The 16841-nt window shown below is 43.4% G+C and overlaps 1 protein-coding gene across 3 annotated transcripts in view; it reads left to right on the plus strand.

Annotated features, from left to right (window-relative positions):
* The window catches only part of NCAM1 (neural cell adhesion molecule 1), a 104763-nt gene that overhangs the window by 84846 nt on the left and 3076 nt on the right, over positions 1–16841 (plus strand). The window contains exons 14-18 of one of the 3 annotated variants that reach the window (XM_065697077.1): positions 3627–3751; positions 5307–5487; positions 12270–12477; positions 12561–12677; positions 14458–15237. In XM_065697077.1, the coding sequence (XP_065553149.1) occupies positions 3627–3751; positions 5307–5487; positions 12270–12477; positions 12561–12677; positions 14458–15237 (1411 nt within the window). Of the gene's footprint in view, positions 1–3626; positions 3752–5306; positions 5488–8806; positions 9856–12269; positions 12478–12560; positions 12678–14457; positions 15238–16841 lie in introns of those variants that run through there. The other 2 variants (XM_065697078.1, XM_065697079.1) reach the window with 2 other exon arrangements.

The following is a 16841-nucleotide window of genomic DNA, read 5'->3' on the forward strand; positions in this document are numbered from 1 at the left end:
TTAAGCACAGTATGGATGCAGGATTTTTCTTCATTGCCAGCTGGGCAAGGATTTAAGATTATAGTCTGAAGTGCTGCAGTTGACTAGTAACCAGTGTGCGCTGTTTTTCAAAGATGGGCAGAAGTAACCCATTTGATGGTAACAAGAAGAGATGTGATAAAAAGTCTCTGTCATCTGCACTGCTGTCACTTCTGTGGTCCAGCATGCGTTCCTGTGAACTTGTAAATTTTACATCTTTGAGCAAAATCCATCCCATTTTCAAGGGGAGTAAAGCACAGAGGTGAAAATTTGTCACTTGCCTTCTGCCCTTCAGGAGTCTCTACTTGTCTTAGTTGATTTTCTTGCTGCCGGGCCGAATAAGATGCTGCTTAGCTCAGATGTAATCACTCAGCTTTGTCACACCATAGAGTGAAAGCATGAGATCCTGCATCCCCCCTGCCACAAAGAGAATTCTAAGCAGACAAGTGTTTGTAAATGATTATACAGAGGAAGTCTGGCATACTTCTAGCTGTCTGCTCTTAACAAGCTAAATAGCAGCATCACAAGGGGGATTGTTTAAGGATTCTACGTTTTATGGGTGGAATAGGCAGATTTCTGCAATACATCCAGTCAGCTCAGTGTAAGTGAGAGACCCAAGGCATGTAGCACACCTTTGTAATGCACTTTGCTTTTCAGCCCCCATTCTGTGGGGAGGATGCATGTTCTGTGAGCATGAGTTTCTTCTCTAACCTCCTGATGACAAACTTTTCTCTTCAGCTACTGACATTTTGACTCATAAGGATGCTGATTCTGCTGGACTAAACTTCTCCCACTAAACTTCTTCCTCCTTTGAAATTACACACTAACCCATTTTTAATTTTACAGCCCTGTCTCTGGATTACATCTGCCTGCTTAAGATAAATTAAATGCCATATATTTTTGAAGATGAAACTAAAGCATTCTTCACCAGGGCTTGCACTGACATACCTGTTGGGTTTCAGCCGTTAGGAGTGGTCCATATTCTCCTATTTGAAGAGGATGTTTCTCAGAGCACAAGTGTGTTTAAACTATTGGGGAAGGAAGGAATTGGGAGCTAGAAACTAGACAATTTGAAGTGAAGAAAACTTTTCAGCAGAGAGGGTAATTAATCATTGGAATGGCCGTGTATAAGGTGCAGCAGCATCTCTGACATTTAAAATCTGTCAAGAATGAGCATCTTTCCAAAGGGTGTTCATTCAAGTTTTAGTTCTTGGTGCTTAATTGCCGGGGAAAATTTCTAGTCTGTGTTTAGATCAGAGGTCAGATTCTTCACGTACTGTGTTCACTTACCACTTCAAGATCTCTTATTATCTCTCAAATGAGGATGGAAAAGAGTACCAAAGAGATGTTGATCTTGTACTGTCTAGTTCTGTTTTCATTTAATTATTGATTAATAGTTGTAACAGAGTTATTGCAGTAATAGCTCTTTCAACTCAGATCAAGCCAATAGTCAAAATGAGGAACCTTTGTGGTGATGTTTTCTTTTAGGATTAAGGAACGAAAAGAATATAATTGCCTGGTTAATCTGGTATTTTCAAATACGCAGCTTCAGTTAGTTGGTAGTAAAGATAAAAATCCACACTTTTGTCTAAACAGTAACTGGCAAATGTGTTTTCAATGTACAGTCACTGAGAAACCTTTCACAAGCTGGAATAGAATTCTTGAGTGTACAGCTTGTGTCGTGGGAGTCTTGTTATGGTGATACAGGCAGAGGCAAGGATTTAGAAAACAAAACTAACTTGATAAAGAGGAGCATTCCCTCTTTATATTTTTAAGAGTATTACTATGTTGTAAAACGTAAACATAAGTATCTTGCATCAGAAAGCTCTGTGTATCCATGCATTGTAATTACCTTCTTAAATAACTGGTATATTGAGCGTGTGTTTGTCCACAAGAAAAACAAATTAATCTTAAATTACTCTTTCAGTTTGGGTCTTGGAGGTTTCTCATTGATGTTTCATAAAAGCAAAGAAAAGTGCTTGAATCCCTTCTTTGGAGGGGGTGGGAGAAAGGCTTCAAATTACTTCTAAAGATCAACTTTGAAAGATACTGAAAAATTAACCTTTCTCTTGCCAGTCAGAAATGCATGTGCTCTCCATTAGTAGCTGAATACACATCCATACAGAATAGATTTAGAATTCAGAATCTTCTTTGGAAGAAGCTCCTGTAAATTCCCGTGACTGCTGTTATCTTTCAGAGTTGATCTTAATACAACTACAGGCTTATTGTTTCCTTTCTCTTTTAGTATAATGCAAATAAATATGTAATGATGCCTCTTGCATAGTAAGCACACTGGCTGTCAGAGCACGTTGGAAATAGGTGATCCCTGGGGTCATATGAAAGCGGAAGGAGAAAGCATGTCTCTTGAGCAATTTGCTTCAGTATTTCTGGGGAGAGGTGGGGGTGTGCATACGTAATCGGAAAATCTGTGGATTTGGCTTTTGTCAAATGAGGTGTTACAGTAAAGGTGCAAGAAGGAAGTGCCAGAGTTGGGATTGGGGAACTCTGCTCTATGGGCTGTGTGTGCAGGTTATGAAAGAACTGGCTAGAAAAAGCAGTTGTAGAGGCATGGGTGTGAAAGGCTGTGGCTGTAAACATGTGTGCCCTGCAGACATTCCAGTCTCCTGCTGATGCTGGGGTGCAAGTTGGGAAATGTTAGCTTTTTCTTTTAAAAATGGGGGTTACAGAAGAGTGAAGATGTCTGTTCTCTCCAGCCTGTATTTTTTGCATTTAGTTACACCAGTGCAAGCTGAGTGAGATGTCTTGATGCAGTACACCTTTTTCCACACTCATTTAAGTGAGCACACCAGTAAGTCTCTGGTCCAGCAGCTGTAAAACCTAAACAACATTCAAAGTAATCCTGCCCCTCTCCTCTACTCTTGTGAGACCCCACTGTGTGAAGTTCTGGTGTCCTTAACATAAGAAGGACATGGAGCTACTGGTGCAAGTCCAGAGGAGGCAAAGAGGATGATCGGGGCTGGAGCATTTCCCATATGAACATAGGCTGAGAAAATTGGGGCTGTTCGTCCTGGAGAAGAGAAGGCTGCGTGGAGACCTCATAGCAGCCTTCCAGTATCTGAAGGGGGCTACAAGGATGCTGGAGAGGGACTCTTCATCAGTAACTGTAGTGATAGGACAAGGGGTGATGAGTTTAAACTGAAACAGAGGAAGTTCAGGTTAGATATAAGGAAGAAGTTCTTCGCTGTGAGGGTGGTGAGGTCCTTGCCTGTTTGCCACATACCTCGTCTTGATGTTTTCCACGTTTCACATAAGTGTTTTACAACAAAAATGGTGAGGAACTGATCATTGCTCTCAGATATTCTTGGGGTAGGGTGGGGTCTTCTTCACTTTGACTCTGTTTCAGCACACACAAGAATGGTAATTTGTATTGTGAAAACAAACTACCAAATGCAAGAAATACCGAGTCTTGCAAATATTTGTACCATGAGCCCAGAGTCTCCTCTGTGGCTGGGTCAGAATGAGGCTGATACCCTGCAGCTGAGTATAACAAAGTATTGTTCTGCTTTTCATGAGTACTTTTCCCCTAATGTTTGGTTGGTTTGGATTTTTTTTTTTAACAAATAAACATAAATCCACCATTGTTTCAGGGGAACCCAGTGCACCCAAACTGGAAGGTCAGATGGGAGAAGATGGAAACTCCATTAAAGTGAATGTTATCAAGCAGGATGACGGTGGCTCTCCGATTAGACATTATCTGATCAAATACAAAGCTGTAAGTATGACTGATGCTCAAGCCTGATTTGTATTCAGCCTGTTCAGTACTCAGGTTTCACTATGTAGGCAGACAGCCCTGAAGCTAAGATCTTTTAGGTGGGCCAGTACAGGAGCACATGCTAAGCAGGCATGGTGGAAGCGTATAGGATATGAGACATGACATGCACAGAAGCAACATGCAACATCTTTGTGTCATTTTCTTTCCTTTCACTTTGACTTATTGATATTTGATAGAGTAATGGCTGCTTCAGTAGCAAATTCTTCTCTAGATTACTGAACTAAGACATTCAATGTAGTCAATATAGACATAGATAAATTGATAGATGCTATTGGAAGCAGTTCTTTTAGGCCTAACTTAATCAGCTCTTATTTATGTCATGAGCAGCTACTGTTGTAAGCTGAACATGTCCTTGTTTTGGGTTAGGTGCTATTTGATGGGGGGGGCGGGGGGATCCTACAAAAGAATATCCAGTCAGAGAGATAGTTTAGCACATCCTTGAGGAGTTCGGCCTTGAGAGAGCGTCAGTGAAAATAGGAAGTTCTTCAGGGCAGCAGAAAGAGCTGCCAGAAGTTACTGAAGCTTTTTTCTGTTGTGTGCACACTTTCTCATTCGTAGTACACCTGGGGGAAGCTCAGCTTTTCCATTGTGTTTGAGCTGCATCATGGAAGTTTTCTGGCTATTAAGAAAAAAAGATGCAGTGACTGAGTCTGTGAGATGTGGAACTGAACTAATTGTGTATTGGCTATCTTCTCTTTATATCCTGTGAACAATCCTTCAAGCCAAGTCACAGAGCAAATTTTGCACTGCAGTATAGAAATCTTGAGTATTTGTTACCGCCATCATTTTGGGTATCTTAATTACTTGGAGCTTCTTAGAATGGGGAGAGTCTTTGGAAAGTCTAAAGGACAATCTCGTGTCACAGAACTGTAAATTCCAGCAGAGACAGAAAAGTCTGTTAGCACACTCCAGTCACAGCAAACTGTCTAAGCCTGTCTCAGTGTACCTTGGTAGTACCTCATCTGGGTGAAACGAATATCTGGATTCCCTGAAACCAGAGTAGGAATTATCAGAGTTACTAGTTGTATGCACCTTTAAAAATCTTGTAAATGGTGTGGAATAGAATGGTAGTAGTAAGCTAGGCCAGACCTGTGTTGCGAGCTAAAATGGTTTGAATTTGACATACTAAGACATGAAAGAACATTCTTAAAGTGATTTGCAGGACAAAGACATTCAGAAGTTGCAGCTTTTCCTCTCTGAAATGGAAGTAGTCTAGTGAGATGGCAAAGATGAGAGAAAGAACCAAGGGATTTTCTTCAGGTGTGATAACACTGCAGAAAACAGGATTCTGAGCAGTAAAGGGGCTGCTTCGGTATCTCCTTTCCACTTAGAGCTAAAAGCACATGACACTGAATTGGCTGAGGAGGAGTGTGTGCTTGTGTAGAAACCTCCCTGCTTTTCCATTTGTTAGTTAGCTGTTACAGTGTTCTCAAAGCTGGCTACTAACATTGTGCTGTGTGTTTTGCATTTCTGTCTGTCACCTGCTGCTTTGCAGAAGCATTCTTCAGAATGGAAACCAGAGATCAGACTTCCATCTGGCAGTGACCACGTCATGCTCAAGTCCCTGGACTGGAATGCAGAGTATGAGGTTTATGTGATAGCTGAAAACCAGCAAGGGAAGTCCAAACCAGCTCACTATGCTTTCCGAACTTCTGCTCAGCCAACTGTCATCCCAGGTACAGCAGTCATAAGCTTTACCATTGTTTTCTGCTTCCAATTAATGCAACAGTGCTGCATCCTTTAATGTGCCTGAGTAACCCTGACAACTTGCTTGCTTAAAGCCATTATCACAATTGGTTACCCATCCAAAGCTTAGTTTTTGCCATGTACATACCTGTACTGTAGTCCATGTTACAGTATGTACAGCATTAGCAGTGCACTGTTAGGAATGCTACATGACAAATCCTTGTCTGACTGTTTACAGGGAATGCTGGCTTCTTGTATCAAGGTAACAGGATTGCCAGATGAAAAAAGCAGTGGATAGAACCCACTTTCTGATACCAGAAAGCGGGATTTCCATTTCAAACTCAAGCGAAAGAGACCATTCAGATCTATGGGGCGATGCTTTTCACAATGCAGATTTTGCTTTCAAATCTGCTTTGAGCTTGCTGACTCCTCATTTGTCCATCCAGTTCAGCCTTTGGAGAAATAAAGGCACATAGAGTTTGCTAGTAGTTGGATCTTTCTCTAGATTTTTGAATTAAATGGAGTGGAGATTGAATTATAGTAATCTTGAAACAGCACTGTTTTAATGTTGAGTAGGGCATTCTGAAAAACTATCTAAATAGCATTAGAATGCCACTGGAAACTTGTGCTTCAGACAGAGCGTACTTATTAGCATGCTTAAAAGGTGAGGTAGAAACACAAATGCTGTGAGGAACAAGCAGACACTATTGGCTGAGATGCTAGGAATTCAGCAGTTTGCTGGAAGTTGTTGTAAGGACAGATAGTATTTCTTTTCTACACAGGTAGTAGCAGTGCACATTTAAAAAGTAAAAGAGGGGTGGAGGGGGAGAACCAAACAAATAAAACCTAAAGGATGAAATTGCTGGACTACCTGTAAATTAAAGTTCTGGTTGATTAAGGGCAGATGGATGAACTGTCAAGCTGATGAGTCAGTCAAAATATGTCCTCATTGCACAGCCAGACTTAAGCATATTCATGCCAATATTGGTGCTGACAGTCCATATTGAAAGGAGTTCTCTGAAAACTGATCTGTTTTCATTTTATCTTCTAGTTTGTTAACTCAGCCTCATGTTTTACTTCAGCACAAGTAGAGTTCTCTTCAGTCCTTCCCTTGCACCGAGAATTCAGTCCTTGGTCTGCCCCCACTGCACTCACTCCCTTCCTGTCTGAAGGAAACAGCTGAGACCTTGTGCAGTTGGCATGCTGAAACTCCACTTGATTAAGCCAGATAATGTTGTTAAGCATACAAATGAGTGACCTAGTTGGTTGGGGCTTGAAAAATGTGTATGATAGGGAGGAGGAGGGTAATAGGGCAAAAAAGATTGCAATGTGTGTTTGACCAGGGCTGTAGTTTTGGGTGGAAGGACCCTCCGTAACTCATTAAGCAACTTACTTTCTGATTCTCATTTTCAACAGCTCTAATACTTACTACCCTCATATTTGAAGGACAACTGTGACTGATGTGGCAGGAGAAAGTGAGGGTAATTTGGCAAAGAGTGCCTTAAGGTCGGTTCAGAGCTGACCAATCAAATGCGGTAGGCTGGAAACAGCAGAAAGTGGTTCCTTTGCACTGTGATGTATCTCCCCAAGGCAAGTTACAAGTACTGATCAGTCTTTTTATTCCTTCACAGTCTCTTGTGTGCAACCATTGTTGCCTTCCTCTGCTTGATATTCTTTTAGCCTGTTACATGCCCAGTGGGATAACAAAGCTACCTGGGAAAGCTGGGATGCCTTGCATAGGTGTACTTGAGAGTGCTGTTGCATTTGGAACAAACAGTGCTCATTCTGTAGTCCATGCAAGTGGGAGGAGCAATGAGACTAGATGCCACTGAGCCCTAAATACATAAGTAACATGGGTAGGAGCCCTCTAAAAAATGGGCTCCGGGTAGAAGCCCAGTTTGTTAAGTGTAGCTTCCTTGGCCTCTCTGAAATGATTCCTCACTTAGTCTGGTGTGAACAGGAGGAATCAGGGTTTGAGGCTGCCACTCCGATGTTGGAAGCATTTTGAAAAGCAGTTGTTCCTGCAAATATGCTGCAGGATTGACCCAACAGATGCAGTTGGTTCTCAGAAGGAATGTGCGTTCAGGGGCATGTAGACCACTGTGCAGTGCAGTGATTACTGGCTATGTTGGATTGGTGACTCCGCTTCTCTAGGTTTTGGGTTTTTTTTTTTTTCATTTTGTCGAGGACTGTGGTTTCTATTAGGCTTGCCAAGGTGTTTCCAGACCCTTTGGTTCTCTGAGCTGATCCCAGGCTAATAATGTTGGGGGAAAATATTTCCAAAGGGCAGGCTAGATTTTTCTGACCAGATTTTTCAGTCCAAGTCTGCCAAACTGCAGTAGGGAAGAAAGTTGGTGTATTACTTTCCTTTAGCATCCTCTTGTCATTTTCATGGCGTTTAGCTTTTACATTTTGATTTCAAAATGAGTTATACAGAAGTCGGAGCCAGTGCCTCTAACACGCATTGCTCTGCTTGACAGTAATAGTTAGGAATTTCCTGCAGACAAAATGTATATTTATTATGTAGTCCTTTGTTACCATTACCTGTGCAGTGTCCTTAAAGTGGTTGGAAGGATAAAGGGTATTATTTTCAGTGATAATAATAGTTGCAATAGAGTAGTTTACAAGCATCTGGAAGGCTAATGTTAAAAGTCAGTCCTGTATTCTTCAGACCTTCTTGCTTCTTCAGGGTTTTAGTCACCTGGATCTATCATCCAAGTCAAGTCCTTGGTACAGCAGGGTTTGGGGAAGGACTTTGACAGGCAGGTAGATTGTCTGCTACATAAGAGCTTTTTTCTTTTTTATCCTTTGACTACATAAAAGGCAGTGTTGTCCCTTCAAATACCAGATAACCATTTTCTTGTGTTTCTTGCCAAGCCTTCTGTTCCATCATTTCTAATCTCATTTGCTTGCAAACCCCATGAACCCTGACTTGGACTTTGCTCTGCGGCTTTGGGCATTGCTGAGCTTCTGAACCGGCCTTTTTGTCGGTGTGAATGTGCTAATGCTCTTCTTTAACCTTTAGCCATTTTAATTTACAAAATTAAATAAACCTTTGATTCTTATATTTTCTATATTTATGACCTAATTTTTTTTATCTATTTTTCTCTCTTTCTCTCTTTCTTTCTTTTTCTTCCTCGTCCTTTCTTCCCTCCCCTCTCCCTTCTTCCCTTACTCCTTTCCTATGTCTGTCGTCATACATGTCACCTTGGATCTCACGGGGAAACATCCACGCTTGCCACATGCACCAAATTTGTTTTAAAACAACCATATTTTCCCCTCCTGGGAACCATTGTCTGGCACCTGCAGCGACCTTGGGAAGTCCATCAACGTCGTCCTCCTTTGTTTCATTGCTTCTTTCTGCAGTGACTCTGCTTTTGCTCTGTTAGAAACATAAAGTAAAATAAAGCAATATTTGCTTGAAAAGGCCTGGGTCCCACCAAGGCGTGAAAGCAGATAACTTTGCTTCAGAGGATCTTGTCAGTTCAGGAAAAACAAACAAACCACAGAACATTATAGAAAAATGTTGAATTTGAAAGAGTCAGTATTTTGTAACGAGGAAAAAGAAAGGTTTCTTCTCTTTAACATTTTTTTGTTACTTGTAATGAATTTGCCCTTTTTATTTGATGTAAGGGAAGTTTTTTGTTGTTGTTTGCGTGCTGGTTTTCATCAAAGGAAGGTACAATATTGAAAGCCTTTTAAGACACTGCTTTTTTGCTGATTTCTCTGCACATCTGGTGCTGATCACCACTGTATTGTGCAAAAGGTTTAGAAAGCCCCATCCGCAAATATAAACCCACAGACCATAAAAAGAGAAAGATATGTCAGAGCTGATCCTGCTGGTTTCCCAAATGTTTCTGTGGGCTTTTGCATGTGGATTCAAATTTATGGCCATTAGAAGGTTTTCCTGATGTGCTGGTCTGAATATAAATATCTTGTGGGAATTGCACTGAAGAGATTTCTTTCTTCTTTATGTGGTTGAATCTTTGCGACTTCATTGGCGTCTCCTGTACAGTCAAGTATCTCATGATGCTTAGTGGATCTGGGGCATAATACACCCTATGAGCATACAGATTTGCAGTGGATGCTTGTCTGACATTTTCTGGTTTTCCACTACTGTATTACCAACTTCATAGATCCTTTTTCTTGCCATTTTAACAGAAAATATTATCTTTGATCAAGTTACCTGACCAGCTAATTTATTGTTATTAGATCATTAATAATATTCATGCTTAACTGTGCATGTGACACTGCCAGACAGGATTAATCCATGCTGTAAGTTGGTGCAGTATAATGCATCTTTGTTACCACGTTCTGTGTATTGCATTTCGTTAAACAAATTTCAGTTGGCTTTTTTTCTTTTCTCTTGTTTTCACTTAAAAACAAAGCCCAAACGACACAACAAAACACACACAAACCCAACCCCAACCCAGCCACAACAAAACCCCCCTGTGCCCCTCATGAATTGTCTTTGTGATGAGAAATCCATTTGGCTCTGATGCTGTTTTAAAAAGGCGTGTGTCTCTTTGTGAGTGGGCCTGAGGCTGCCAAGGATGAAACTGTGGATGCAGTTGTTCAGCTGTCCGTACAGAATGTCTCAAATGCTATCGGTTGTCTGGAATGGGATTAATCTCTCTAACAAAAATCTAATAGGGACAAACAAAATCCCTGCCATCAGTCTTGTCTAACTATGCATTTTTTGCTCTGCACACAAGTCTTTGCTGTGTTTATTCAGGTCTTGTTCATTATGATCTGTGAACTGCTTTTCTATCTAAATTGGAAGTGAAAACTTTGTGCAGGTGTTGTACATAAAAGCATGTGGGTTTCTTCTTTTTTAAAAAAACCAACCTCATTTTCAGGGTTTTAGGGTATAGATTTGTGTTTACACGGTAGTGTTACTGAAATACAGCAAGAGTAATCATAATACTAAAAATTGTGTGACATGACCTCCTCATTCCCTGTATGCATCAGAGGGTGATAAATGCCTTTAATTATGCAGCTTGTTGCAAGATGCTGACAGGGGTCTCGTTGGTGGCACAAATGTTATACTGAGCAATAATGGATTTGTGATATAAGTGTCAGGTACCTCAGAGTGATGTTTGCATATAGTCAAATGCAGAAAGAAGCTTTCCTGTTGGAGTCTCTATTCCTTAATACATGTCAGAGTCACCAAATGACACAGTGGTGATTTGCCTTAATGCTAAGGATGTTCTGTCTCCTGTTTTTAAGTAATGAAATGTGTGGCGGGGGGCATGATGCTCTCTCTGTGAGCCCTGGAAATGATCTCTCCACCTGTCAAAGTCAGCATAGGTCAGGCTGAGGGCAAAGGGATGCTTTGCTGGGTTTTTCTGCTAAGAAATGATTCCAAGTATTTGGGGGTTGTGACATCCAGCAGTAAAAAATGCAGTAGAAATGAATGGAATTACATCTTAATTGAAACAAAAGACAAACCCAAAATACTCCAATGGACAATGACAAGCATGCCCTTGTTCAGCTGTCTCAGAAAACATCAGTAAGCAGCTCTGACAGATGCACAGGCCTTTACTGAGTGCACAGTCCTGTAGTAAAAGGTGAATTTTGTGACAGCTGAGACTAACAAGCAGGTTGTGAGTAGTTTGGTACATCTAAATAGGTGCTGAATGGTATGAGCCAACAACCAAGTGCTCTACCTGCAGATCAGCAGTTTGGGAAGACTTCATCTGATTAAAATAAGGGGAACAAAAATAGTTTGTGTTCAGGATATGATGATAAGAGCCTGGGAAGCCGCAGCTGGCAACATTCAGGGCTGTGCCTGTTGGTTTTGTGGTGATCAAAGGCTTTGACAGGATTAACTGATGTGTTTATCCACCCCCCTGTTTCTAAGGAAGTACTGAGCATTTTACAAGCAGGTAGAAAGCTAAAGGCACTTCCCCTGAAGACAGTAGTTATAGGCAACCCCATGCATTTCCCAGGCCTCCATCACCACCTCTCACCTGCTGTCCTTTTGTCTGCTGGAAAAGGCAAGGTATTTTTTTTCTATTCTATAGCTGGGGAAATGTGGTGGAGTCTGGGTGTGGTGGAGGGGGCAGCTGCTGTCACCAGGACAATGTCAGCAGAGTGTCAATCTGCTTGTAAGTATCTTCTGCTTCCTCAGAAGGCTGCTTAGATCGTTGTCTGTGCCTAAGCCAAAACACCCATGAGCATTCACTGATGAGCTCTGCTATCTCTGCTTAAGGTATAAAAAGCTTACCACTTTTCCAGTTCTGGATAGCTGGGTCATACCTGGAAGGGTTTTAATTATTCCTTTCGTTATGTGCTATAAGGGGCTAACCAACACTGAGACTCCACAGGTATCACCCAGTAGTCTGTGCCCCACCAGGGCAAGCCATGCTATGGAACCTAGGATTCACTTACAGTTGTCCTTGTACTGGACTGGCAGTGCAAAAGTCACTCTGGACCCTCGACACAGCCTTCATCTTGAGGAAGTAGTGGAGAGAAACAGCCCTTTAGAATTCCAGCTGGATATATGCTACAGTAGAAGTCTGCTTTCCAGACCCTAGCCCAGGGAGATGGAAAAGCCCCATTAGGTCCAAGTGAACCTGTCTTTTTAGGTTATCCTGCATGTCTTCAGGGTAGAATACTAGTTAAAACACAAGGCTACTAGAAGAGAGGGTGTACTTCCTGCAAGTTTCCCATGTTTGCAGCCTAAGCATAGCTAAATTTGAGCCATAACTAACCCCAACTCACCTTTTAACTACAGTGCCTTCTTTTCTTCTCTTTTTGGTCTCTAAAGCCAGCACTAGCCCAACATCAGGCCTTGGGACTGCTGCCATCGTAGGAATTCTCATTGTTATCTTTGTGCTGCTCCTGGTGGCTGTGGATGTCACTTGCTACTTCCTGAACAAGTGTGGCTTGCTGATGTGCATCGCTGTCAACTTGTGTGGCAAATCTGGCCCAGGAGCAAAGGGCAAAGACATGGAGGAGGGCAAAGCTGCCTTCTCGTGAGTACTGTCATCACTTACATTGTTCCTTCTGTTGATCAGTGTGAATGGGAGCCAATCTCTATGCAATTCCTTTGTTACAGGAAAGATGAGTCCAAGGAGCCAATTGTGGAGGTGCGGACTGAAGAGGAGCGGACCCCCAACCACGATGGGGGAAAACACACAGAGCCCAATGAGACCACCCCACTCACGGAGCCAGAGTATGTTGGCATTAGTCAGTCTTAACACAGAGTCAATACATTGCCCTTTGCCCTGATCCCTGATTTCTCATGCCCATGACTTAGGGCTGGAAGAGAAGAAAGGTAAAAACTCCACATTCCACTTGTGACGTGACATATCAGCAAGGAAATTCCTCCTCTTTTTTCTCAAGATTCAGTGACTCCTATTTCCAGCACTGGAAAGGAAAGGGGAGTAGACAGTGTTTCTTGAAAGACCTGTCTCTGCTAGTCCTGTCCAGTGTGTAGGTCAGGCACCTGGCCAGGTTCACTGCAAAGGATCCAGAGCAAAACCAGCCCCCAGTTAGCACCAGCTTCTGCTTGAGGTCTGCCCTAGAAATGCTGGATGGGTGCTTGGAAGCAATTCTTTCTACTTGATAGCAGCGGAGTGGCTACACTGTGAATGCTGGGGGAAGGCATGGCAAGTCCATTTTTAATGTGAGAGGGCTGAGAGTTACCTGTGAGCTTTGTATTGGAGAACTTGGTTTGGGCCTGAGTGTGTGAGGCTATGTTAGCTGGGATCGGAAAGGTTTAAGTATTGTATGCTGCCTACATTAAGCTCTTGCCTAGAGTGTTGCAGTTCTAGTGTCCTCTGAGTACTTCTCTGTAGCTGCTAGCATAGTAATGGGAGGAATTCACTTCTGGAAGTGTAAATACTTGGGTCAGGTTTGGGATTGATGGCAGAAGCTGGGCTCTTGCCCTTCAGCAGAATCATCAGTGGTGAGGTGATCAGGCTTTTCCACCTGCATATTGCTCACCTGCTTTGATTAGGTTAGCAGTGGGGCTCACTGGTAAAATGGCTCTGCTGGAAGTCTCTGTGAGGTGAGAGGAGAAAGCAGCACTGAAATGCAGATGCGCAGTGCTGAGGAATAGCTGGGATTTAGATTATCCTGTTTTTCTTGGCTAATCTTACCAGAGTTTTAACTCAGTTATCTCCTCTATGATGGTTTTCTGTGTTAATAAGCATGAGGTGGTGTTTTTGGGCACACTGGCTTCTCATGGAATAAACCATTTGTTCTTCCAGCCTCACATGTGTACTTGTTTAAGGCAACCATCATGGCTGCTAAAGCATAGTTGCACTCAGACATTGTCCTAAAGCAAACCTTATTGCAGCAAACACAACAGGCTGGAATTTGGTCAAAAGAGCACAAAATGACACCTCAAAGCTGCATGTATGTGTGTTATATATATGCATTACATGTGTGTATGAGAAAAAGAATTCTATTCTCTATGGTTTGATGAAGGAGTTAGGCTTGCAGGGAAAAGGACAGGGCCAAGATGAGAGACTGGATTCGGGGGTCCTGCACTGGGATCATGTTGTGTGGTGACATGGCACAGGCTACAAGCTCAGGGAATTGGTAGAAAGCTTCCTTGTGAGGTTAGGTGGAAGAGGCCAAGAGGAAAGCTGGGCTAAAAGAGAAGAGTCTCTGCAAGTTGACAGGGTTGCGTTTGGCTAAGAGTTGAACCAAAATCTATGTGACCAAGCCATTCCTGAAGGCCATGTCCTCTTTGCTCTTTTTTTCTTCCTAGTTATTCTTCAGTCATCCCAGCCAGCCCTTCCTACCCTTTGCACGTTTGACCACTGAAAGGTTTCTGCTCCTCTGAGTAGCTCTTCATGTTCTGTGTTGTAACCACATGCCATGCTGCTGCTGCACCACTCACTTGCCTTCTCACTCTTAACACTCTCAACACTCTCCCCTTTCCTCTGCTGTCATTTACGGGCTTCATTGTCTCTATTTCTCTTCTACTCCTGCCCTCTTCACAGGCACCCTGCTGATACTGCAGCCACTGTTGAGGACATGCTGCCTTCTGTAACTACGGGCACCACTAACTCTGACACTATCACTGAAACTTTTGCCACTGCTCAGAACAGCCCCACCAGTGAGACCACTACGCTGACCTCCAGCATTGCCCTGCCAGCCACGGCCATTCCTGACTCAAACTCCATGTCGCCTGGCCAGGCTACTCCAGCCAAAGGGGCAGCCACCTCAGTCTCTTCACCACCACCCTCTTCCACCCCCAAAGTGGCCCCCCTTGTTGATCTCAGCGATACCCCGAGTGCTACTCCAGCTACTAATAATCTGTCTTCAAGTGTCCTGTCTAACCAAGGTGCAGTGCTCAGCCCCAGCTCTGTTGCTAACGTGGCTGAGACCTCCAAAGTGGCAGCTGGTAACAAGCCAGCTGCCCCAAGCCCTGCAAACCTCACTAGCCCTCCAGCTCCATCAGAGCCCAAGCAGGAGGTCTCAAGCACCAAGAGCCCTGAAAAGGAAGCCGTGCAGCCCAGTACAGTGAAGAGCCCAACAGAGACAACCAAGAACCCAAGCAATGTGAAGAGTGAGGCTGCTTCAGGCAGCACAAACCCCTCCCAGAATGAGGACTTTAAAATGGACGAAGGGACCTTCAAGACACCAGACATTGATCTTGCAAAGGATGTTTTTGCAGCTCTTGGCACTCCTACTCCTGCCAGTGTGACTAGCGGGCAAGCTCGCGAGCTTGCTTCTTCCACTGCAGACAGCTCTGTACCTGCTGCACCTGCAAAGACCGAGTATGGCTGCCTTTAATCTTCTGTTGGTTGTGTGCTGTGTCTCTTGTGCACTGGTGCTTGTGCTGTGTTCTTGTTGGGTGTTCTCTTAACTAATTTCATTGTTTCCTTAGCAAACTACCTCACCTCTGAACAGGGCTTGGCTTTAAAGGTCCAGGAGCAAAGCAGGAATAGGCTGTACCAGGGAAGCAGGCAAAAGACGAACTCAAGTTTTTCATAAATGTGTTATCCTTCAGACTTGTATACAGCTTTGTTTATCGTGGGTTACTCTTTTATGAAAGAGATCAGAAACAGTTCAGTTTGGTGCAAAGAAGTGCTGTCCTCAGGGGCACCGAGTTCCTGCAGTTCAGTGAGCACAGCCACCCAAATTCTAATTCCTAACAGACCAGTGGAGCCCTTCAGAAGTTATTTCAGTGTAAGGCAGGGCAGAAACTAGTGCATGTGAAACTCTAAAAGCTTGGTACCTCTGGATTTGTCTGTAAACTGGCAAAGGATGAAGCGATGCCATCCTGTCTGAGAGAGGGGAAGCAGTCACAGCACATACTGTGTCAGGATAACTTGGCAGTGTGGTGTCATGGTGTGTTAGAGATGAATCCTCATCCAGTGTACTGGGTCTGCTCTTTACCTCTTCCTGCTGATCGATTCAGGCTATCAGTATGCCCCTAGGCAGGACAACCCTAGGGGTCCTTTGGAGCCTTAAACCATCTGGACAGCTGAGACAAGTCTGCACCTTGGCAGTCAAACTGCAACTGGAGAGTGAGAAGAGCATGACTGGGTTCACACTGCATCTTTAGCTTTTGCCAAGGAAAGTGTATTGAGGATGCTGGGATCTGCACTGTCAGCTAGATTGCTGCCAAAAACCTGGCTGTTCTCGAGCTACATTTAGAGCTCACACAGCTAAATTTAGGCTATGCTACAGCAACCACACTGGAGACATACCCTAAGTCACAGCTTTGGTTAGAACTTTTTCCATCTCCAAGAAAATTACCTCATTCTGGAAGTTTTGTATTTAATCCAGAGTAAAGCATTGGCCCTGGTCATTGGCTTTGATACTGTGGTTGCAATGTGTGTTAGCGCTTGCAGAAAAGCAGTCAGGCAGGTACTGTAGCCCCAGAACCAGGCTCTTTTCCAGATCTGAGTGAAAACCCATGCTGTTTTACTGTATTATTCAGGTGCCTTTACATCCTGCAGCTCTGGTCTCCCTACCTCCCTGCTGTTCTCCTGTCCTTCCCTAAAGCAGGAGACATTCCTGCTGTGTGACTGTTCCACAGCACTGCCTTGTACCCCACACAGTTGTGGAGCATCTGGCCCTTCCTGGAAAGCCTGGATGGCACAGCAGATGCACTAGGGTTGGAGGGAACCAGGCAGCCTTGATGGGTGCAGCTGAGCCACTCCCAAGCAGGTTCATTTCAGTTCACTGCACCTAAAGCCACTGCGCTGTCATGCTGGGTGCTACAGAAAGGCAAGCCACATAGGGACCTGTGATCTGGTACTGAGCTGAAAGGAGGAAGGAAATGGTTCGCCCACAGTAAGGAAGCATTACAACTGAATTAAAGTGACTTGGTATGTGTGCTGTAAATGTATTCTTGGTACAGTGGAACGCAGAG

This window comes from Lathamus discolor, chromosome 17, assembly GCF_037157495.1.
Source record: "Lathamus discolor isolate bLatDis1 chromosome 17, bLatDis1.hap1, whole genome shotgun sequence".
Classification (NCBI taxonomy): Eukaryota; Metazoa; Chordata; class Aves; order Psittaciformes; family Psittacidae; genus Lathamus; species Lathamus discolor.